Consider the following 25259-nt stretch of genomic DNA (forward strand, 5'->3'; position numbering starts at 1 on the left):
GTGTGTGGGGGGATGTGAGGGGTGTGAAGGTGTGTGTGTGGGTGCCATGTGAGGGGTATGAGGATATGTGTGTGTGTGGGATGTGAGGGGTGTGAAAGTATATGTGTGGGTGTGATGTGAGGGGTGTGAGGGTATGTGTGTGTGTGGGATGTAAGGGGTGTGAGGATACGTGTGCGGGTGAGACGTGAGGGTGTGTATGTGCGTGGGATGTGAGGGGTGTGAGGATATGTGTGTGGGGGGATGTGAGGGGTGTGAGGATATGTGTGTGTGTGGGATGTAAGAGTTGTGTGGGGGAGGATATGAGGGGTGTGAGGGTATGTGTGTGCATGGGATATGTGTATGTATTTTTCTTTGTGTATTTCTTTTCCTTTTAATTCTAAAAGTTTTTGGTCACTTACCAAGATATACAGGCAGTTTTTGGGTTAGGAACCACCCAACTTACAGCATTCTGTACTTACAAACAAGCTCTCAAGAGTCCCCATAAGGATAATTTATAACCAAATAATTAATAATTGGGGGACTAGTTGCTTCCGCATATATAGACAAATCTGCATGGCGTTGGCAGCTCACTGGGGCAGTGTCTTTACTCTTGTGGCTGGTCTCATAGATGGAGAGAGAAGCAGCTGATAGAAACACAACATGAAACATCAGAAGATTCAGAGCCAAAAACCTGTGACAAAAGCATTAGCTGAAGCTTTTCATCTCCCTGAAGCAGAATCCTAAACAGAGGGGTTTATGAAGGGTTCCCATGCAGTTAGGGGAAACATGAGCTGCTCCATGGCCATGTATGACAAAGGAAAAAAAGACTTGGAGGAACTATAGAACAGGGCAGGCTTCCAGATGTCAGTAATTCCGAAGAATCTGGAGATAGATTTTCCTTAAGTACCCACATCTTTTGAAGGTCCATGTTTCCGGCATTGGGGATATCCCTTCATGGACTCTAAAACTTGACTTGGCCCAAAGCCAGCACCATTGGAGTCTGTCTTTCTCAAACTGTTCCAGGCCCCAGTGATCTTTCAGAAGTTCTTTTATATTGGTTTCCTTTCATAGTTTATTTGTTTCTTGATGGGTTTGTTATATCTGTTGCAACCTGTAAAGATAGACTGACCCCACTTAGGTATCATTAGTTGGTGATTTATTACACCTGCACAGGGGACCGCTGCTCTGAAAGGCAGTCGGCCTCAAAGTAGAAGGCAGGTTGTCTTTTATACCTTTTTTTTTTTTTTCCTGTAGCTGGGCAAGCAAGCAGGTACAAAAGTGGAATGTTGCAGTTAGCTCAGGATGGGGTTACAGCTTGAGAAACATAGCTTGAGTAAGTTTCCCACTATTGTTTGTTCACCAGGGAACATAGCTTGAGTAAGTTTCCCACTATTTTTTGTTCTTTGTGAACTTGGGGACTTTCTGTGCTTCCTTATTCTGAAGCCTTTTCTCGGAACTGACTCTGTGGGGGGGAGCTGGGAGACAGAATGGGAATGGGAACTTGCCCATTACATTCTCCACTGGTCTTTTTGGGGAATCAAACCCTTGATTCATCTGAATTGCTAGGGAGGGGTTGATAGTGGGTGTGTAGCACCATCAGTTTTATGGTCTGGAGTTTTTGTTGTATGAAGGCCATGAGGCAGCTGAAGATGATGGGGCCACGTGTTACTCCAATTAAGAGGAGGAGGAGGGTCCTGCTATGGCTGACAGAAGGGTTGTGAATCACAGAGACCAATTAAATAATGTTTCATACCAATTATGTCTTCTTTTTGTTGTTCCTTCCATTCGTGCAGCCTTTTTCTGACTAGGGCTAAGCTGTCTTTTAGAACTCCAGAATGGTTAGCATAAAAACAACATGTTTACCATAGGGCCACACAAAGTCCTCCGTGTTTCAGAAAGAGTAAATCTAAACCTCTTCTATTTTGGAGGACTACTTCTGCAAGTGAGTTTAAGGACTTTTCTTTTCTTTTTTTTTTTTTTATTGAATGGTAACTGTGTACATTAATGAACTTCTGGGGTACAGTGTGGTGTTTTCACACATAATCCGAAAAAGAACTTTTCTAAGTGAGTGATGGAGGTCTCTAAGTTCCGGAGGTCTCAATCAATTTGAGTGATGAGTGCTTCAAAACTTGGGCTGAGGGGCCGGGTGGCTAGAACTGTGGTGCTCATGGCTGTAGAGCCAGCTAATCCTATGCCTACAAGTAGGGGTACTAAAATGGGGGCTGTAGTTTGTCTTTGTAGGTCGAAAAGGGTGTTCTCTTCCTCCTTCCCCAGAGTAAATGTAGACTTGGGAATGATATGGGTTAGTATGCAGACTTGGGGGGGGGTGTTGTACAATATTACAGAATTTACACAAGGGGTTAAATCAGTGGAGTATGCGAACTAAGTTCCTTTAGGAGCTACTAAGTAATAAGGAGACATGGCTGGGTGGGGGTGGGGGGGAGAAGTTTGAGAGTTGGATGACCTTTAAGCAGTTATCTTGGTAAGTGGAGTTTCTTAAGGGTTACCCTGGGGATATAATACATCATCCTTGTCCTTGTAGATCTCCCAAGGTTAAGGTGGTAGGGAGCCCCATGTACATATGCTGCTGTTTTGTTGTAAGGCATTAGATGGGTTGGGGAAGATGCAAAGGTTGCATTTGTAGCTACTCCTACATAGTATGATGGGGCTGGGTTAAGGCAGAGCCAGCAATCATCTGTTAAATTGGTATAGGTGGTATTTGCAAATTTATACACAGCATCTAAAAGAGCAAGTATAGGGGATGAGGATGCGGGGGTGGAAGTGACAAGAAATGGTACTTGGTCCGGGATGGTGGGGATTGGGACCAGTGGGAGAGTCGGGAGGGGGACTCTGGATTAAGGATAGGATTTGGGCCTATCAGTTTGATGGGAGATGGCCAGGGGAGAGGGGTTTGAATAGTAAACAAAAGGTCCTGTCCACTGATATATAGCCTGATACCCCATGTTAAGCCTGTCCTCCATTCTTCTTTCTACCCGTCTTTTATGAGTAGTTTGATAGGATTGCAGTTACTGCTTTGGGTACAGATGCCTGGACCATTTCTATGGAATCCTATTTAGGATCTTTTGTTATACCCCACAATGCTGAAGTTTCACAGCCCCAGTTTTTACAATAATAGTCCCCTGCTGCCCCACAAGATTGTTCACTTGAAGACAGACCTAACAGTTGCAGGGCATAGATAAAAGTCTGTATTTCTGAACCTTTGAGTTGATCATAAGCCTATACATTCCCAAGGTTGTCCCTACCTTGACAGTGTTTTTCTCCAGCTGTTGCTAAACAGAGTGCAGAGCTCAATGTAGAAGGCTGGTTGGGTGTCCATCATTGAGGTGCAGGCGAGTTTGGTGCCATCTTTGGTATGGGAGAGGATCTTATCGTGGGGGGTTACTTGGTGCTGGTTGTAGTAGTTTCCTCATCTGCTGGTTCCTTGCCTGGAGTTCAGGATGGTGAAGAAGAGGAGGGATGCTTCATAACTGGAATTTTAGTGGGTCCCCAGTTGGCTGGAGGCTCCATGACTGCAGGATGGGGCTTTGGGCTGCCGGTTTGGTCTGGCTATAATGAATCCAGGGCTTTTTTCCACCAACCTTGATAGCTGTGGGGGTAGTTAAAATGAAAGGGTAAGGCTGTTCCCATTTTGGAGATAAGGTATCAGGTTTGTGTTTCTTTAGCCAGGCCCAGTCTCCTGGTTGAAGGGAGTGCAGCCATCGGGGAGGCAAAGTGCCTTCAGGGTTAGCAGGGCTCAGCTGGATGTAGTCTCGGAGTTCTACACGTAATGTCTGCAAGGACTATGAGTCTCGGAGTTCTGTACATAATGTCTCTGAGGTCTGTAAGTCTTGGAGTTCTATATATAATGTCTGTGAGGCCTGTAAAGAGCTCATGATTTGGTGATTACAAATGGGGGCTTGTAATTCATCGGTTAATTTGGAAATGGGAGGGGGAGATCCATACTTAATTTCAAAAGGGGTAAAGCCTTGTATGTAAGGGGTGCACCAGGAGCGTAGAAGGGTGAAGGGGAGCCAGTCTCTGTATGTAACTTAGTTAAGGTTTCCTAACTAAGTTAGTTTCCTTAGTTTCCTTTCCTAACTAACTGTTCCTTCAACTTGCCCTGAACTTTGGGGGTCTGTATGCACAATGTAATTTCCATGTGATTGAGGTGGTCCTTTGGCCTTGGCATGCTCTTGTAGAGTGGCTATGACAACCTTCGCTATGTGTTTGGTGGTTGCCATGTCCACGGGATCTCTGTTGTTGTACACCCATTGGGCGACCTCCACCAGCTCACTGAGGTTCTTTCCCTCAAATCCCTCTAACCTCTGGAGTTTCTTTCTAATGTCTGAGACCAACTGGGCAACAAAAGCCACGTTTATAGCTCTCCGGTTTTCAGGGGCCTCCAGATCAATGGAAGTATAAGTTCTATAAGCCTCTAATAGCCTTTCTAAAAAAGCCTCAGGGCTTTCTGTGTGTCCCAGAATGACCGCACTAACCTTAGACAAATTGGTTGCCTCCTTAGTGGAGGCCTTGCATCAGAATCTGGCAGTAGCAAAGTAGAGCCTCCCTAACTTCATCAGAGTTAGGGTCCCATGAGGGTTGGCCACTTGGGAAGTGAGCCCCCAACAGAGCGACATTGATGCTGGGTGTCTGTCAGGTCCCAGAACAGCCTTCCTGGCTGCTCTCAAGATACAGTCATGTTCCTCAGATGTAAATAAAACATCTGGAGGAGTTGCTGACAGTCATCACACGTGGGTTGGTGGGTAAAAAAGATAGTTTCAAGAAGAGAGATTAGCTCCTGTGGTTTCTCTGAGAATGGGGGGTTTTGGGTTTTCCAATTGTACAGGTTGCTGGTAGAAAAGGGGACATATATCATGAATGGCTGTCCCCCTGAGGCCGGGGTGGGGGCTAGTTGGCAGAAGAGTAAAATTGGAGCCACTGAAGAAGGAGGTCCTACTTCCGGGGGATCCAGGGCAGAAGTGGAATCTGGACTAGAGGGCTGATACATAGTCCCTTCTCGGGTCTGTGAAGGAGCTATGCAGGGTCTCCCTGGGTCTGCGGTTATAGGGGAGCCAAAGGTGTTGGTACCTCTGGGTGGGGATCTTACGGAGGTAAGTACAAAGCATGGGGCTGGAGGGGAGGGTCCAGGATGGGGTCCTCAGAGGGAGTGGGCAATATGGGGAACTCCAGGCTCTTGTCCTTTTGACTTTGGAGCCTATGTCTTGGTGTGGCATGTCTTGGACGAACCTGGCAGAGAGGCACAAAGGACATGAGAGGGGGTTAAGTGGTTGGCATACTTTCAAATGTAAGCTGGGCCTTTGGAAGCGATGTCGATCCAGAATCGATATAGGGGATCTTGTCCAGGTGTCCAGTGTGGCCATAAATGATTGTCTGGATGTTGGAGAGAAGGGGAAGGTTAAAAGACCCACTGGGAAGCCAGCCCATCCTGATAGCCAGCCAGTCCAGTTCACAGAGGGTGCATAAAGTGCCTGGTGTCACTCTTGCACCATGGCGCAGTAGCTGAAATCAGAAAAATTTCTGAGACACTCTAAAGGAGTCAGCAGGGTAGATGGTCCCTGCCCCACTGCAGATAAATTATCAAGTGGACTTTGACAAACAAAGATGAACAAAAAGCGACGACACAGATGATTAATAACCACAGAAGACTGACAACCTGTGTCCAGCTGGTCAAGTTCCCCCAAATTCTCTAGAGATCCAGACAGACTTACCCAGGGTGCCTCAGCCAAGTCACCAGAATGGAAAATTTGGGACCTGTGCCCTGAATCCATAAGTCAGAGGGCTCCAGGGCAAAGGAACATCTCTCTGAGGTTTTCCCCTGGAGCCATGGGCCGGCACCGGGCCCAGTGAGGGTCTGAGGGTGATGATCTTGCTGGGGCCTCCCACGTTATATCTGTCACAACCTGCAAAGATAGACTTGGACCCCACTTAGGTATCATCAGTTGGTGATTTATTACACCTGCGCAGGGGACCACTGCTCCAAAAGGCAGTTAGCCTCAAAGTGGAAGGCAGGTTTTCTTTTATACCTTTTTTTTTTTCTCTATAGCCAGGCAAGCAAGTAAATACAGAAGTGGAACGTTGTGATTAGCTCAGGGCAGGGTTACAGCTTGAGAAACATAGCTTGAGTAAATTTCTCACTATTGTTTGTTCACCAGGGACTAGGGGGTCTTTGTGAACTTGGGGACTTCCTGTGCTTCCTTATTCTGAAGCCTTTTCTCAGAATTGACCTTGGGGCAGGGGGGAGCTGGGAACCGGAATGGGAATGGGAACTTGCCCATTACAGCTTTCTATATTACCCTAACCATTCCATGAAGATTAAGTGTATATTATGTGCCAAGAAATTTAGATGACGTTACTGCTTTTATTCTTCTTAAGGACTTGATTAGGGAAGCACTGTTGTTATTCCTATTTTACTAATGAGGGAAATGGAGGAATATACCTGTAAGGACCCAATAGATATTAAGCAGGGGAATTAGGATTTGGAACCAAACTATTGTTTGATTGTCATTAATGGCTGTACTCATAACCTGTGACATTATGTAGCATAAACATAACTTTTCAAAACAATATTTTATTTTCTTAAATGAAGAGGCAGATTAATATTTTTCAAATTAAAAATTTAGCTAAAATGCTGCCTGGATAATGTGTATTCTCAGAAGAGTTCTTTATGGCAGGGACAAATAGTTACTAATTTTAGGTACCTTTTATTCTCACATAGTCCTTATGGTTAAAGAGTGGGTGATTCTGTTACTATCAGAGATACTAGCTAAAATAATCCCGTGTTTGGAAATGCCTTGGGGGGCGGTGAGCACTGTGTTTTTGAGGGAGAATTCCATGTCTTGGGAAACCACACCTGTCTCACAGCCACTTTGTGCCATCACGGCTGTGCTCTCCGAGGAGGATGCTGTGTTCACACTGCATCTTGAGGCCAATGAGTAGGGGATGTCTTCCCATAGCCACCCATAATTCCTGGTTTACTCATTATTTCCTGGACAAATTAATCAGGTGATTCTTCCAAGGCATGTGAGACAGAGGGGAGAGATAGCCCTCTCAAGCCCCAGAAGAGGAAGCATTACCAAAAACATGATTTTTGTCTAGGTTTCAAATAAGTATTTCATAGGACTTTTATTTACAAGAGAATCAGTGAGGAAAAGCATGTGGCCCCTAGGAAGCTCCTTGCATTACTCCTGTCTCCCCTCCTCACCCCCAGGTCCTCTTGTTTTTGTATAGTCTTCAGATTGTTCTGTCAGTCTGAAACATTTCTTAAGCTTCTACATACCTAGCAGACTTTTTTTGTTAAGATCCTGGAGTTTCAGAAATGAATAAGTCATAGGAAATAACTGAGCCATCAGCTGTTACTGGGTGCAGTACAGCCCGATGGTTTGTGTCTGTGAGATAGTAAATACTAAAGTAGGGCGGACAGTGCATTGGGAACAAAAAGGGGCACTTGTTCAAAGGTGGACGTCCAGTCTCTGAAAAGATGATGTCTGAGGCGAGTCTGGTCAGATGAGGGACAGCTAGCCAGGGGAAGGAGGGTTGCTGGACACAGCAAACACCAGAGGCAAGGTGGGCATGGGCACAAGACTGTAAAGGTACATGGGCAGAACTTCAAACTCATGATATTACTAGAACAAAAAATATGAAGTTAGCAGTGTTAGAGATGGAAGGCCTTGTTTGCTTTGCTAAGAAGTTTGGACTTCATTCTATAGCTTTGGAGAAACTCTTTACAGAGGAGAATATGACAGTAAAAACTATTTTAAATAAATTATTCTAACTGAAATATAGATAATGAATAGGAGAGGGAATAAGATCTACAGGAAGATCAGGTATATGTTAATTAAAATAGCTTAGATGGGGGGCAACAAAGCTCTAAATCATTGCAGTCATTTTAAAACACAGAAGCTTCCTAATGTGTATCAGATTATAACCAGTAACAGTTTGCTTCCTGAATGCTGTGTTTACTACTTAGTCAGTTGTATTACCCTAAGTCAAATTCTAAAAAGTAATGCTCTAATCTTATGTCTAATATATGCTATACAATCTCTTGTTATAGGCCTGGGTTTAGAGAATATGATAAAAAGAAGCCATTCTCATAAATAAAAGTGGAACTGGTCACATATGAGGTCTGTCTACAACCAAATGAAGAAGGCCTTATACATGCTTCTAGAAAAGTCTTAAAAGAATAATTTTCAAATATGTCAGCTGTCTGCCCTTAAAACAGCAGCATACTTTCTTTTCTGTTTCCCATGTACAGTGTGACCAGGCTCATTTGGGCACGTTTGTTATTACCTCATGTCTACCAATATAATCTGATACACAAAATAGTTTAAAAAGCCTTCTCTATGACTAACCTAAATATCTCAGATTCAGGCCATTGCCTCTGTTATTTCCTCACTGGTGATGGGGAACAGGTGGTCACCATGTGGCATACTTTGAATTTATAAGCAAATAAAACTTGTAAGTTATTTCCTTCACCTTGGGTTTCCCTTGTGGTGCTCAGCATATATTCACTGGAATGCTGGGAGTATTTGAACAACATGATTTCCATGGAGAGTTGAGGGATCATTTTATGAGAAATGACAGAAATCTTAGAAAAACATTTAAGAGTGTGAATGTGGGTGTGTTTCTTTTTGAGATTGAAGGCTTTTGAAACTCAGTGTTTAAAATTTCGGCTTTATGTTATTAAAAATTAATTTCATTAAATGTTTCTAGTCTGTGGTTGATGTTGGACTTCATGATATGGAGAGAATATTCAGAGCTTAGGAAAGAACAAATAGATAATCCCATTCTTAGCCACTGCTTTGAAATGAACTTTCTAATTAATTGTCATATATATATATATATATATATATAAAACACAAAATAGATTAAATTGGGTCAAAATTTTCATTTTCATTAATTTGGCCTCAGTGAATTACCAAAAAGCCATAAATAAGAATTAAGGTGTGAAGAAACGTTGAATCATAAGTAACTGGCATACGAGACAGATTGTGACCTTATTTAATTTAATTAACTTGAAATTTTCGAGTTTAATTCCTTTAGTATGAAATTGAATTCCCTTTGAAGAAACTTTGCATTTCAAATTTATTTAAATCTGTGGAAACTGTGACACCTAAAAGTCAGCTTAAATTGATTGATGTGTTAATAGTAATAAAAAAGAATAAAAAATATTTGTAGTAATTAATTGTGAATATTTTTGTGACCACAAAACTAAACCTTCAGGAATTACTTTGGCTAATTTTAATTGATAAATTCCATTATAAAGAATAGCCTCATTCTCAAGACAAACAGCATACACAATTGATGGAAACATTTGTTTTAGCTTTTCTCCATTGTATTTATTTTCACAAGTGGAATAAGTCTCAAAACTATATTAAGATCATCATTAAAAAAACCTTTTTCTTGAAACATAACTTATCACTCTATGCCTAGGAATCAATAATTTTACTAACTACCGTATTTCCCCCAAAATAAGACACTGTCTTATATTTATTTTTCTCAAGAAGACACACTAGGGCTTATTTTCAGGGGATGTCTTCCTCTCTGCGCCGGAATGCATGGTGCCCAAACACTAGGTCTTATTATCGGGGTAGGGCTTATATTTAACAAATGCATAGAAATCCTGCTAGGGCTTATTTTTTGGATAGGTCTAATTTTGGGGGAAACATGGTAATGGCTATGTTATTTTTTCTTTACTGGTCTTTGCAAAATGATTAAACATTGCCTGAGAGTGAGGATTTTGAATTTTAGAATAGTTTGTCTTCCAGTGAAAATAAAGTAATGGGAGAATTTCAGTCATCCATACAGGGGCACTGTGAAGAGGAGTCTGAGTGTCCTCTGCTGCGCAGCTCTGAGGGGGAGTCTGAGTGTCCTCTGCCACGCAGCTCTGAGGGGGAGTCTGAGTGTCCTCTGCTGCGCAGCTCTTGGACTGCTTGTTTCCCATGTGAGGTGTGACCAGCCCACTCCTGGTTGGCATAATTGCAAACATAGTCTGGACTAACGTTTACTATAGGAGCAGTGACTTGGTGATTTCACAGGAGTCAAGAGGGTGACTCCACCTTACAGACGACCTTCTGCAAGTGTTCTTGTGTTTATGAACTGTGTCTTCTTGATTATGAAGCAACAGTGACAATTAACGAAACATCAGCATTTACTGACTTAAAACTGTGTGATAGTGACCGGGTGCAGTGGCTCATGCCTGTAATCCTAACACTCTGGGAGGCCAGGGTGGGCAGATCTGAGTTCCAGACCAGCCTGAGCAAGAGCGAGACCCTCCTCAGCACCTGGCTGCTGGTTCTTGCTGCTGTGGCAGCTCAGTAATGATCATTTGTTTACTTTCCTTCCTTCCTCTCACATCCATTTTTCCCTCAGTCTTGCCATCCAAAGATTGTAGACACACACCAAGGTTTATCTGTCAAGGTTTGCCTCAGGCACTGTTTTCTAGGAAATTTGAACTATAGTGATACTATTAATGTATTTCATGTAATATAAAAAATAATTTCTATTTGCTATTGCTTTCACCTTAGGAATTAGAAAAAAGACCACCCTCAGTCTCATTCAGATGTGGTAGCACAGTAGAAGCTCTGTAAGTTGACCACCCCAGGGACTGTAGCAAACTGGCCAGTGTATGCAGGTGGCCGACACAAGGATCTTCCGTTGAGTACCTGTGGTGCATGTCTGCTCTGGGAAGATTAGAAAGACCTCAGGGGCTGGTCAGGGTAGGGAGTGGTCAACTGTAGAGGCTCTGCTGTGGTGCTAAGTGGTCTGAGTAATCTTTGTCATGCTCAGGATTTCGTTACTCCCTGCTTGTTCCTCTAAGTTCTCTGTTATCCCAGAACAGAGAAATTCCAGTGCTTGGCATGGAGAAAAACTAAGTAACTTTAATTAGGAAACCTCCTAATTCACCCAGGGTGATTTTCCAAACGTCTTGTCTGGTATGCAGAGTTGTGAAACCCTGGTTTTAGCATAACTTCACGTCAGAGCCCATGTATGGCCACTCCAGACACTGTCCCCCTCTTCTGTCAGAGCTCACAGATTATGGCCACTCCAGACACTGTCCCCCCTCTTCCTTCCAGACTTCCCTGTCTTCTCACCACTTCAACAGGGGACTGGGGGCTTCAAATCCCTTCAGATACTTTAAAACTGTGTTTTAACATCCATCCACGTTTAATATTTTCCTCTAACTTTTGCATAGCACTCCAAGGCATGTACCTAGTACATTTTAGGTAGCTGGCAACAAATACTCAGGCTCCCTTCCCATTCCCAGGTGACACCTTGATGAATGTGTCCTTGTGGACGTTTGTGTGGGCATTTCTTTGGATTCCCACCAGCAGTTGGTTTGCAGGGCACACTTAATGTCACTTAATGGGTCTGTTTCCCTCTACAAAGGCTGCGCACCTCTACAGGCCCGTGAGGGCTCTGCATCTCTGCCTGTATTCAGCCCATGGCACTGTTCAACTCCTAACTCCTGTGGTATCTGGAGGTAGAATGCCATGTCCCACTGATTTAATGTGCTTTTCTTCTTCTTTTACTAGTGCGTTTGGGCACCTCCTCTTGTGGCTGTCACATCTTGGGTCTCCTCTTCTGTATGTTTTTCCTTCATATCCTTGACATATATTTTTATCTGTTTGCTTCTCTTTCTGTCCACTTTGTAGGAGTTCCTTATATGTGTAAATATGAATTGTTTGGTTTCTGTGAATCAGATGGTGGCAGTGTTGTGACTGGCACAGGAAAAGATGATAGTGAATTACGATGCATGTTTGCCCAGAAGAAAGTCCTTCTAGTGTGTCTGTATTTTGTCAGACTGTGGATGGGGGAGTGGGTGGGGACTAGACTATGGAGACTGGAATTGTTCCTGTGCAAGCTACACCAAGATTCTCAACAAGTTGAGCGTCCGGACGCCCAAATCTCTGGGCCTCAGGAAACTCCTAAGCGGCATGTGGGCTGGAGCATCCTGGCAGCTGGGCCTTCTAGGAGTTGGAGTGCTGATGGTGCTGAGGCTGCCGTTCTGACATCAGAAACAGAAGTCTAGTCAGGTGGTTGGTGCTGCCTCTTATCCTCTCCTATGTTTTTAGGGCCTAGAGCTGTGATGATTTATAAGAATTTCTCATGTGTTATTATTACTTTACACATTACTGTTTTTGGCATTAAGTATAAAGTTGAAAGATTTTTCAAAATACACAAGTAAGGCTTTTTCATTTCTTTATTTTTTATTTTTATTTATTTATTTTTGAGATAGTCTCATATGTCACCCTCCATAGAGTGCTGTGGCATCATAGCTCACAGCAACCTCAAACTCTTAGGCTTACAGGATTCTCTTGCCTCAGCCTCCCAAGTAGCTGGGACTACAGGTGCCCACCACAATGCCCAGCTATATCACAATGCCTTGGCGTTTGTGCCATGGTGGTGGTTGCCTCCCAGCCTCCCACTGTCCTCACCGTGGTGTGACCACAGTCACTGCAGGAACACACCTCTGCTCAGGTGGGTGCCCTGCGGTGGAAAATGCCAATGGCAGACCCACACGTAGCTTGCCTTTCGCACCTGTTGCTGGGTTTGAGGAGTAGCTTGCCATTGTCAGTGACCTGTTTTATTCAGAAGTTCTCAGTCTTTGTGTTGTTCACTTCCTCTGTCTCTTTCTCTCCATGGGCATCGTAAGTGAGAGCAGCAATTATGATGCTAACACAGTCCGACTGTTCCATAGATGTTCACACTCCTGTAGGACATCCCTGTCTACTTTACTCCTCTTCTTTTTTCCCTCATGATTATTATTTCTCTGTGACTTCATTTTAAATGATTCAGTTGTGCTTGCTTGGATTGACAGAAACCATCCATTGTAATAGATGATCTCCATTTCTGAATCCTGCTGTAGCACTAGGAAGGCAGCGGTGTTGCTTAGCGTTTAGTGCACACAATTCATGGTTGTTTTCTCCTTCCGTCAGCAATATTGATCTCGGAGACAATTCTTAGTTTGATGTCGCAACAAGTCACATAAGAGGTGAGCAGCAGCTGTGTGGGGCTACATGGCTAAGTCCAAATAAGGCTCGGCTCATGGGAGTAGTAAATCGCGACTTTGAGGGGAGAGGGAGAAGTGCTCCTTGTCTCCTACAATACAAATCCCTAGATTATAGCTGTGGCTGCTCTTTTATCTCAGCTCTTTAGTTCTTTGCTCGAACTGCGTGTGCTTTTGTTTTCTATATCATTGGAAACATTGAGAAGATCATTTTTTACTGGCCTAGTGGTGTGAAGGGCCAGGGTTTGGGTTAAAATCCTGGAAGTATTTCTGGGAATGACTTTTGTATTGCCAGGAATGCTGATGTATTGGCACTGAATTAACATTTTGGAAGCCGTCACTGAACACTAACTGAAAACAAAGAAGCCAGTGTCACTGCCACAGCTGTGCTCTCTGCTCTGGAGCCGTCCTCTTCCTCCTCTGTTCCCAGTGGGGGATTGTGAGCCCCTATTGTAAGATGAAAGGGAGTCAGTTCATGCACTGTACTGTAACGTAGCTGATCACCCACATTATTCATGGACACTGAGTGTGACTTAGGGCTGTTTGGCCCTTGTACTAAGGATGGCAGTTTGTTGAACAAATAGATGTCTGGGAGGAACTGCAGTGGCCACCACTGTAAGAAGAAGAATTTTACTTGCTCATTAAATATTTATTGGGCATTCACTAGCTATTCAATTTTAAGATGAATGAGGTACATAGATAAAATCTCTGCTCCAGCGTAGAGCGTGGACACTGTGAGGGAACCATATAGAAAGCTATTCGGTTCAGTCATTCAGAAGGAGAGAATCCATGGTAGGGAATTGTGAATGACGTTTCTTTGAGCTGGGTACTAAAGCAGATATAATTTGAATGTATGGAAAATGGAAGAAATGAGTATTTATGTCAGAGAGGATGGCCCAGGGAGGAAAAGAAGCAAGATCAGGGAGCTCAAAACAAGCTAGTGAGCGAGACTTTGGAAAAACGGGTGGCAGGTTAGCTGTGGGCTGAAAGGCCAGATTATAGAGTACCATCCACTGAGGAGAAATGGAATATCCACCCGGTATCTGTTCCAGCAATGGGGGCGGGCGTGGTGGACTCATGTGCTGGGCTTGGGCTCCCCTTGAAGTCCAACACTGTATAGTTTGAAGTGTGAGGAGGCCTCGGTGCACCTTTTCTGGATAGGAATGCTGCACTTGTGTCTAGTTGTGTTTCTCCTAGGACCACATTTTATCCGTAGGTAATAGAAATTCTTTAATGATTTTGACTTTCTCCCTGTCATTTGCAAATGTGCTATTTTACAGACATCTCAGTACTTACATGGTCTAAAAGTGACTTGAACTTTTAAAACAGAAAGCTCTTATTTTTCCTTTGAACTCAATGTTACCAACTCACTTGCTAAAATTCCATGTATGGCAAAATTTCAGAATGGGTTCCTGGAAGTGTAATCAAGAAGAAAAATCAGGCTGGGTGCACTGTCTCACACCTGTAATCCTAGTACTGTGGGAGGCCACGGCAAGTGGATTGCTTGAGTTCACAGGTTCGAGACGAGCCTGAGCCAGAGCGAGACCCCATCTCTACTAAAAATAGAAAAATTTAGACAAGAGAACAGCTTGAGCCCAAGAGTTGGAGGTTGCTTTGAGCTATGATGTTGCCATGGCAGTCTACCCAGGGCGACAGCTTGTGACTCTGTCTCAAAAAAAAAAAAAAAGAAGAAGAAGAAGAAGGAAAATAAGAGGGCCAATGGATCAAAATAGCATTTACCTAAATAGGTAAACCTGGGAACCCCCCCCCCCCGCCCAAGCTACAGCCCTTCTCTTCTCTCCTTGAACTTCCCTCCCTCTCCTTACCCTTTCCTCATTTTTTCCATCCATCCATTATTTTTAAGTAACCCCTTCCAGGTACTTATGAAAATAATGAAGCAAAGAATTATGCATAATAATCATAGAGCTTATTAAGAACAATTCCAGAACCGCTGGGTGGAAGAAAACAGGAATCTGCATTTTGAACGAGCTTGTACACCCTTGATTCTGATTCAGGTGATCCAGAGATTACAGTTTCAGAGACATTGAAATGAAGGAAAGGAAGGTATTTGTTTAGTGAGTGAAATTTATGAAACATGTCGTGTAGTCTCATACATGGGAAAGGCTTACGTGGTAGATACCGCATTTATAGCAGGAGAAGACTGTGTGCTCAGGTATGTCCGGTTCCTTCAGTGTTTCTCTCCATTTGCATTTCTGTGGAATCTGCCGTGGGATAAAAGATAAATTTGTTCCCCTCCTCTGCAGAAGGCCTTCTGTTCATAGGGGCTCTCTCTCCCTCGTCCACCCCCAAACTCTTAGCATTTCAGAAATAAGCATAGGCAAGCTATTATAATTATATTGTGGGTATTTGATATAGACGTTATTGATCTTTTCTTATTCATTTGAAGCTACCAAGATTGAAAACTTTGTTTACCTCCCTGTTAAGATCGATTTGTTTGAAATACCAGGTTTCTTTTGTGGCTGAGAAATAATTATTCTGTGTAAAAGAGTTTGTGTGAGCAGTTCTCTAGACTGGTTATATGTAGTGTGTCAGCTCATTTGAATCACCAAAAAGGCATTTTCATATTGGTCACATCCTGGACCTGTTGGGTCAGAATTGCTTGTTTGGAGTCAATCATTACTATAGGCTCTCAAAGCGCCCCTCGTGTAGCCAGCGGGTCCCCACCCAGACTACGATTCTGTGAGCTCCAAAGGAGCTGTGACTTGCTGGGTTTGTGTATCTGTGTGCTTATCCCCACGAGACAGAAATCTTCTTGAAAGCAGTGTACATACCCAAATAACTTACTTAACATTGTTCTTTCTACTCTATGAAATTAAGGTTTTGCAGATTCTTGGAATTTACTAATTTTTTTGTTTGTTTGTTTGCAGTTTTTGACCAGGGCTAGGTTTGAACCCACCATCTCTGGCATATGGGGCTGGTGCCCTACTCCTTTGAGCCACAGGCACCACCCCATACTAAATTTTTAGTAATTTTAAATTTTAAGTAATTATGTGGGACTTTTGATGGAGATGGTGAAAATTAAGGTTTTTTAAGATGCTCTGATTTGAATTTTTTGTTATCATTGTTGTCTTCTAGGATGGAAAGAAGAAGTTTGACAAAGAGAGTGAAAAATACTACTCAATTCTTGAAAAGCATTTAAATTTGTCTGCAAAGAAAAAGGAGTCTCATTTGCAAGAGGTAAGGTTTTCCATTTAACTGCATTAACATTAAGTTATGTAAAGTAAAAATTGCCAAACATGGAAGTATCTCAAAGAATGCTACTATTTAATCAAATAATTACAGTAATGATAACTGACTGCATTGAGCACTTACTACCAACAGATGCTTTCAACACCGTATGGCATTGAATATTAACAGTTCCAAGTGAAAGGTTAGAATTTCCTTCAACAACAAGAAAGGTTGAAATGAAACCTTTTTCTTCTTTTTGGGCGTATTTGAAGAGGCAGGGACCTATGAAATTTATATTATAGCCTTTATATTAAGCTTAAAATATCTGTGACACTGATTTTAAAGCCTTTCTTCTGTAGGAAAAAACTACGTGTTTCAAAATCTCCATTTTTTATATAGGTTTTTTTGAAGAACAAATGAACAGAAAAACTTTACTTAAATCTACACGTGTAAACAAGTCTGCTGCTTCTCTGTCTAAAAGTCTTTGATTCTTCCTCTCGGTGGTGTTTTTAGCTGTTGTTGTTAGACTCCAGAGCAGTCCTTTGACTGAGGAGTAGTGAAGTTTTAGTTTCAGCAACGGCAGATGCCAAAAAATGGTCCTCACTCCTCCATATTTATTTGCGTATTTCTCCTACCTCCCAGTTTAGCCCCAAGTCCTACGTGACAAGTTAGAGTTTTACAAAGTTTGCATAGCGTCGAAATGGAACCAGAATGCTTTTTTGGCATCTGATTCCTTTTATTTTTTCAGCATACTTCTGTTTTCATCTAGGGCATCACATTTCTTTATTTAAAGATGTTAAATATTGGAAAGTTTTGTTTTGCTTGATATTAAACATGAATTTATTAGTATGCCTTCTGTTATTAACACCTGCTATTAAAATAGTATAATTTTACATACAAGCTCACATTGTGAGCTTATGAAAAGATCTTGTGACTAAAGTGAAATGCAACATAACCTGTCATTAAAGAAAGCAAGATTCTATCTTAATGTTCTTGGACACATTGAATCTTAGAATATTTGGTACTGCTTTTGTAATTCCCTCGTATGTTTACCTGTGATGTCTTAAATGCTTGTACTTCTCATCACTCACTGTCCTGGGGTGACCCTACTCAGAGTGAATTGTAGTCTGGATGGGGGTGCAGTCGTGTGGAGAGGGGCTTTCTGATTATTGCCAGCTCACTGTCACCTGCTGTGCCCCCGGCTACCACCAGGTGCTTTTACAAATTGCTGCAAAATCACGGGTGATTTTTAGAGTCCCTGAAGAACTTTAGGTTCCTAACATACATGAGCAGCCACCCTTAGACAAGACTCTGCTGAAGCCATCGTAAGGAAATGATAACTTCATCCTAGTTTTAAGGTCCTCTGGAGAATAGGTCTCAAATTTTCCTGCCAACTTTGGTCAATATTTAATACTTGTCCTTGTTAGTGGACCTAAATCCCGTAAGGTAGGGCATAATAGAATATTTGTTCTGGTGCTATATTTAGCGGGAAGCTGGAAAATAGCGTAATATAGGTGGTAACACCCCCCCCACACACACACCCCACTCACTTCTTTTCCAGGAGATACAGCCCCTAACATGATACAACAAACAAATTATTTTAAAATGTTTTTTTTTCAGGTATTACAGAATGTAGACATGGAAAGAATAGGGCTTGAGTTTTTCTTCCTCTACCCCTCCTAGAACCCAACCTGTCATAGTCAGATGCTTCCACAGGTGTTTAATTCTGTGCCATGGCATTCAGAGATCCCTGGCCCTTGGCATTAAGAGTCCCCTGTCCCTTTCTAGAGCAGCTCTTGTCCTTCTCTCAGCACCAAGCTTAGTAACTTGTTCTCAGAAGACCCCTGTGTGCCTTCCCACCTGCACCACCTTATTCATTTTGCTCATGGAAAATAAGTGGCTGCCCATTTCTAGAACCAAATTGAAGAGTCAGTTTATGTTGACAAAATCCGAGGGCCATCAATTTGACAGGTCACTAGAGTAAACAGTTAGAGAATGGGAAACAGACTTGTCAAAATTCTATCCATTTATAATGGATGGAAAGGAGTAATATTCAATATGTGGATGCATAATTCTTTTCTAAGCATAAAATGAAAGGAAGAGATCACAAAGGAAATGTAGAAAGATCTGAACCTGTAAGAATATCTATGTCCAGAGACCTTAAGCCGAATTAAATGAGAAAGCACTCAGGAATTTCAATATCATAGGACAAAGCACCGTCATCTCACAAAGAAGAAGCATTTGCAAGTCGGTATGAAAAAGAGAAACACTTCAGTGGAATAAATGGGCTAAGGACACAAAAGGACATTGATCAAAGAAGAAATGTAAACTATAATAAATATGGTTAGGTCAATGCAGACTGACCACTTCAATTTACTAAAAGATAATACCCATGGTTACTGGAGCTGTAGGAAACAGGGCAGACTTTTGTTCTACTGATTGGAGCACAAAAAGATTCAGACATTCTTAAGGTAAGTTTGACATGGTATTTCAACAAATCTGAACATAGAAGGTAGTTGAGATTATTTCTTTTAGTTGGAATTTACCCCAAAGAAATTATTAGAGATAAACACAAAAACTGTGTAAATATTGCTTAAATATTGATACAAGAGTTATTCACAGTACAAAAATTTAGATAGAACTGAAATGGCACAAAAGAGTAATTAAGGTAAATATGTTCAACCAAAAGTGAATGTGATATGGCTGTTAAAAGTTTTATTTGGGAAATCATTTAAAGATATTGGGGGTTGTTCATTAGATTAGGCAAGGGAATAAAAGAAAATTTAAACAAGAATATGCATTATTATCCCAGGTTTGTTTTAAAATAAGTTTGGGCTGGATGCAGTGGTTCATACCTATAATCCCAGCACTTGGGAAAGCCAAGATGGGAGGACCACTTGAGTCCAGGAGTTTGAGACCAACCTGGGCAGCATAGTGAGTTCCTATCTCTACCCAAAAGAAATTTAAAAAGTGGCTGGGTGTAGTTGTGCACACCTATAGTCCCAGCTACACAGGAGGCGGAGGCAGGAGGATCGATTAAGCTCAGTCCAGCCTGGGTGACAGAGCATGTCTCTAAAAAAAATAAGTAAAGTGTGTGTGTGTGTGTGTGTGTGCGCGCACGCACCCTTTACACATAAAAATATTAACAGTGTGATTGCACTTGTTTGTCCATTTTTCTGTTATAGCAGTGAATAATGAATACACTTACAATAAGGAATATGTATTACGTCTGTCATTAGAAAGCAAAGGGGAAAATTGGTTCCTTTTTCAACAGGTTCTTCTTACCCTCAGTTCCTCAGTGACGCAAACTTCATTTTCTTTTAATTTCTCTTTCTCTTCTCTCTTTTCTCTTCTTTTCTTTTAATTTTATACCTCTGTTTTCATCCTTTGATTCATGACTCTGAAATCTCTCCTACTTGTATATTGTCTCTCACTTCCTGATGAGTGCACCTCTCGGGTCCTGACCTTGTCATGTCTGATGCTGCTGCCGACCTAGTTACCAGGACTTTGGATCACCACTGCCTAGTGACACGTGAGATCTTGCTTACCACCACCATTTCTTGAATTTTATCTTCTCATTTGTTTAGCTATATTTTTTTAAAAAAATCTTTGTACGTTTCCTTCCCTCCTTCCCTTCCTTTTTACTTTCTTTCTTTCCCTTTTTTTTTTTTTTTTTTTGGTGACAGAGTCTCACTCTGTTGCCGTTGGGTTGACTGCTGTGGCGTCACAGCTCACAGAAACCTCAAACTCTTTGGCTTAAGCCATCCTCTTGCCTCCGCCTCCTGAGTAGCTGAGACTAGAGGCTCCTGCTATGACACCCAGCTAATATTTTCTGGTTTTAGTGGAGATGGGGTCTTGCTCTTGCTCAGGCTGGTCTTAGATTTCTGAGCTCAAACAATCAACTCACCTCAGTCTCCAGAGTGCTAGGATTGTAGGCACAAGCCACCGCCCCCAACATGTTTAATTATCTTTTAATGCTGTTATCATTTCTTGTATAAATTTGTCTTTGACTTTCCCCTTGCTTCTCATACCCATGTCTTTTAACTCTTCTTTCCATTATCAAACAAGGGATCTCTTTATATTCCCAGGCACAACATTTGATCATTGAATCCCTGTATTTCGCCCTTTCCTTGTGTTAATCTTCATGAAATGTTGCTTAGATCTGTCTATCGGATGAAGTCTACACTTACTCTATCTTTTCTGCCTTAACTTCCCTTTCTGTCTGTTCCAAACAAAACCTTTAGAAAAAAATCTTTTGATCTACCCAAATATCATTTCTCCTGACTCCATTCCTTCTCTGAAACTGTTCTCATTTCATCTCCTGATCATTCTTTAGAGACCAACTTAAATCTTTCTCCTCTGAGAATGATTCAACAAATACCCCCTAAGGCTTTTCCTTCTGTTTTGAAGTGGGTAGTTTATTGTAGTTAGGAAGGATTTAGATATCTGCAGAACTGTACGATTTTCTTGTTAAACTAATTTGGTTTCAGCCTTTGGAGTTCCTTGTGCTATGCACACAACAGCTTACATCTATTGTTCTGGTATAATGATTACTAATGCTCACTTCCAGGGTGAAAATCGTCCTAGTCTGAATGATAAACTTATGATCACCCTACTTACCCAATACCACATATATAGCACTACTTGCTAGGGGGGTTATAAGCAAGTATTTACTAATGAACCACATACTCTGTGTATAAGTTTTTCTGCTAAACGGATTTATTTTAGGTATAAGAATGCCTTTCTAACTGTTAGGCTGAAAAGGAATTAAGCTGTTGTATTTCTTAAGTACTCTACACTCTGGATGACCTTTCAAAGCAGCTTTGGTATATTGGATTTCCGTTATCTGTACTGAAGGTGATAAAACATCTATAACTGGCAAATGCTAAGAGTCGTTACTTCTCTCTCATCCTTCCTGTGCTCCCCCTGCATTTACGGAAGGGTGGTGGGGGAGTGAGAGGATGAAGGAGTGATGTCATAGTTTTGTGTTAGTGTCCCCAAGACCACCCAGGTTTTGTGATATTCTGGGAGGACTCGTAGGATTCAGCACATAGTGATACTCATGACGTATTAGTGAAAGACCATAAAGAAAGCTCAGTGAGGGGGAAGGGTGCATGTGTGGGTCTGGGAGAGATTAGGTATAACTTTCTGAGAGTCTTCTCCCGGGGAGACACACAGGACATGCTCGATTCCCAGCAGTGAGTTGTGGCAACACATGTAAATTGTCATCTCCCCAGGAGCGCCTTAGAGACTCAGTGCCCCGGGCTGCACTAGAGGCTGTTCACAGAGGGACCCTCCGCTGGCCTGAACCCAAATTCCATACTCCCAGAAGGAAAGGAGGTGTTTGCATAAACCATATTGTTTATACAAACAGTTGAGGCCTAGTAAGCCATGTCTTATCAGTTAGAGTGATGGGAACCTTCCTGAAGTCCCATTCCCAGACGCCAGCCTCCTGAGCAGACCTTTGAAAGAGACAGCACTGGGGCGTGCTGTGCTCTCCTCTGCCTGGCTCTGCTGACCAGAAAGCATCTGTGGACTCTGACAGCCTCAAACAGTCTAGTTTGCTCCTATGTGCAAGGCAGCCAAGTCAATGGCACTGTCTTTTAAAGAAAATAAAATCTTCAAAATAACTTGTGGGGAAAAAATGTTATCCCTGAAAATGAAAATATTCTTGCACCCCTTATGCCTAGTAGCGTCCTGACGCTTGCTCTGGACAGCCCATTTTTGCCTCTCTTTCCAGCTCTCACATTCAGGGATGTTGGGTTTATGGTTTGAAACTGGCCATTTGGGAATATTTGCACCACAGAAACCACCAGATACCACAAATCAGTCTTTTCTCCCCAGCCAGCCAGTTGTTACACATTTACTGACCTGACAACCCATCCCCCATGGTGATGATGATGATGATTTTGGAGACAGAGTCTCACTTTGTCACCCTTGGTAGAGTGCCATGGTGTCATAACTCACAGGAATCTTAAACTCTTAGGCCTAAGTAATTCTCTTGCCTCAGCCTCCCAAGTAGCTGAGACTACAGCCTCCTGCCACAATGCCCAGCAATTTTTTTGTTGTAGTTGTCATTGTTGTTTGGCAGGCCCAGGCCGGGTTTGTACCCGCCAGCCCTAGGGCATATGGCCGGCAGCTTAACCACTGAGCGATGGGCGCTAAGCCACATCCCTCATTATTGACTTAACTCATCTTTACACATGGTGTGTTCTTCTCCTCGTGGTGATAAAAAGGAAAGAAATGAGATTCTGTGGAATGCTGATTTTGTTGTTGTTTTTGTTGCTGTTAACCTTTATCTTTCCTAAATGATATTCGGGAGCTAAGAAGTTTTTGGTTCAAATCTCCTACCTGAAGTATGTAATCTTCACATATATGAGTTTATAAATGTAGGATACTCAACTTTAAAACCCCCTACTGAGTTGCTGATAATGTTAGGTTGCTTGTAATTATATGAATACATCCATAACAGCATAAAAATATATATATAATTATAATTGACCCTTGGACAGTGTAGGTGCTAGCAGTACTGACCTTACCACACTGTGCCATTGAAAATTCACATACAACTTTTGACTCCCCAGAAAACTTAACTATGAGTAGTCTGGTGTTAACTGGAAGCTTTACTATAATAATATAAAGAGTTGAATAAGACATATTTTGTATGTTATATGTTTTATGTACATAGTCTTACAATAAAGCAAACTAGAAAAAAAGATAATGTCATTAAGAACATCGTAAGAAAGAGAAAATATGGTTATTCATTAGGTGGAAGTGAAGCTTTCCAGAAGGTCTACACCATCGGCTTCACATGGAGCAGGCTGAGGAAGAAGAGGACAAAAAGGAAGGGCTGGTCTTGCTGTCCCTCCCGGGGTGGCAGAGACCAGAGAGAATCTGCCTGTCAGGGGCCCTGCCCCGTTCACCTCCATGCTGTCCCGGGGTCAACTGTGTTATTAAAGGGGTTCTAGATGAAATCAGAAGATATGCAAGCCAACAAATCTAATTCGATTTTTTTTATTTTTAGATCTTATTTTTGCAGTTAGCATTATGAATGGCTTCAAAATTCAAAGCAGTTTTCTGTTCCCAAACCGTTAACCTGCCACAATGCCCAGCAATTAATGAACACTTAGTAATCCAGAGAGCCCCTTCTTTTCATCGGCTCTTAGTAATCTCAGGTGGCAATGAGGAGTGTGAAATGGGTCAGAAACGGTAACCCAGGTTTCTCTGCTGAGCCAGAGTTACTTTAAAGAGTGTGTCTGGCAGCGATAGTGCACAGAGAAAGTGAACAAGAGGCGAAGTGTAAATGAAAATGAAATTATTTCAGTAACACTCTCCTGCACTTTATCAATACAACCTTATTGCGATCAGATAGAAGAAACGTGCCTGGGATTGATGGAGCATCATTCGTCAGGGCAGAGCCACTGAATTTTTTTTTCTTTCTTATTATTTCTTATTTTTTTGACTCTGCTGCCAATATTATCTTTCTAGTGAGGTGGCTCTCCTATCTAATATTCTCAGATGTTTCTCCCTCAATTAAAAATCCTAATTTATTATGCAGTACCCAAGATCTTTTGTAGTATTTTTTTTTTTTTTGAGACAGAGCCTCCAGCTGTCCCCCTGGGTAGAGTGCCGTGGCATTACAGCTCACAGCAACCTCCAACTCCTGGGCTCAAGTGAGTCTCCTGCCTCCGCCTCCCAAGTAGCTGGGACCACAGGCGCCTGCCACAATGCCCGGCTATTTTTTGGTTGCAGCCGCCATTGTTGTTTGGTGGGTCCGGGCTGGATTCGAACCTGCCACCTTTGGTGCAGGTCGCTGGCGCCTTAGCCGGTTGAGCTATAGGCGCTGAGCCTGTAGTATTAATATATAGCATTGCCAAATGTGGTCAGACTGCTTCACGTCTCTGGACTTTTTCATAAGAGCAGTGTCTCCCTTTTCTGTATCATTGTCACGCTGTTCATCTGACGATTCCTTCAACTCAAACATTTTCTTTGAGAATTTAGTGTCTCCTTCTATGATCACCTAGATTTTCCTTTATATTTATATAGCTCTTCTGTAATATATATGCATATGTGTATTTTTTTCCTTTGTAGTTTTTTTTTTTTGGCCAGGGCTGGGTTTGAACCCGCCACCCCTGGCATACATATGTGTATTTTTTACTGCAGCAAAGGTGGAAGGCTTATTGTTCATGTATATGTATCTATCACTCTACACACTGTAAGTTCTTATGGTCAAGGACCGTAATAAGTGCTAAATTAAAACTTTCTGTGTGAATTATTTATTTATTTATTTATTTTGAGACAGAGCCTCGCTCTTTTGCCCCAGGTTAGGGTGCCATAGTGTCAGCCTCACGCGTAGCATCCTCAAACTCCTGAGTTCAAGCAATCCTCCTGCTTCAGCCTCCAGAGTAGCTGGGATAACAGGCATGAGCCACCATGCCTGGCTGATTTTTCTCTTCTTAGTAGAGGCGGGGTCTTGCTCTTGCTCAGGCTAGTCTTGAACTCTGGAGCTCAAGGGATCCTTCTGCTTTGACTTCCCAGAGTGTTAGGATTATAGGCATGAGCCACCAGGCCCAGCCTCTACAAGAATTACTTTTTAATAAAATTTCAGAGTAGAACACGAATTGAGTCCCTTTCTATGTCAACCACTGATAATCACTTTCTGTGTCATCCTTTGCCTGTTTTTGACTCTGTAGGCAGATACACAAATTGACCGAGAACATCAGAACTTCTATGAAGCATCGTTAGAATATGTCTTTAAAATTCAAGAGGTCCAAGAAAAAAAGAAGTTTGAATTTGTTGAACCGGTAAGTTTCAATTTCCTTATAAAACACTAGGCTCAAAACAATTTAAGAAAAAAATAGTACTTTTTCTGTTGAAAATTTTGATTAATAAAAAAAAAAGGCACAGAGGAGGGATGAAGAGCAGAGCAGTGGGGGCACTGGGGGCAGTGGAGACACTGGGGGCAGTGGGGACACTGGGGGCAGTGGGAGCAGTGGGGACACTGGGGGCAGTGGGGGCACTGGGAGCAGTGGGGGCAGTGGGGGCACTGGGAGCAGTGGGGGCA

The 25259-nt window shown here is 42.2% G+C and overlaps 1 protein-coding gene across 1 annotated transcript in view; it reads left to right on the forward strand.

The window, feature by feature from the left end:
• ARHGAP42 (Rho GTPase activating protein 42) overlaps positions 1-25259 on the forward strand; it is a 325063-nt gene that overhangs the window by 226353 nt on the left and 73451 nt on the right. Inside the window, exons 5-6 of the mRNA XM_003780781.3 lie at positions 16103-16204; positions 24889-24999. Coding sequence (XP_003780829.1) covers positions 16103-16204; positions 24889-24999 — 213 coding nt within the window. The remainder of the gene's footprint in view (positions 1-16102; positions 16205-24888; positions 25000-25259) is intronic.

This window comes from Otolemur garnettii, unplaced genomic scaffold (assembly GCF_000181295.1).
Source record: "Otolemur garnettii isolate 467f Iridium unplaced genomic scaffold, OtoGar3 scaffold00001, whole genome shotgun sequence".
Lineage (NCBI taxonomy): Eukaryota > Metazoa > Chordata > Mammalia > Primates > Galagidae > Otolemur > Otolemur garnettii.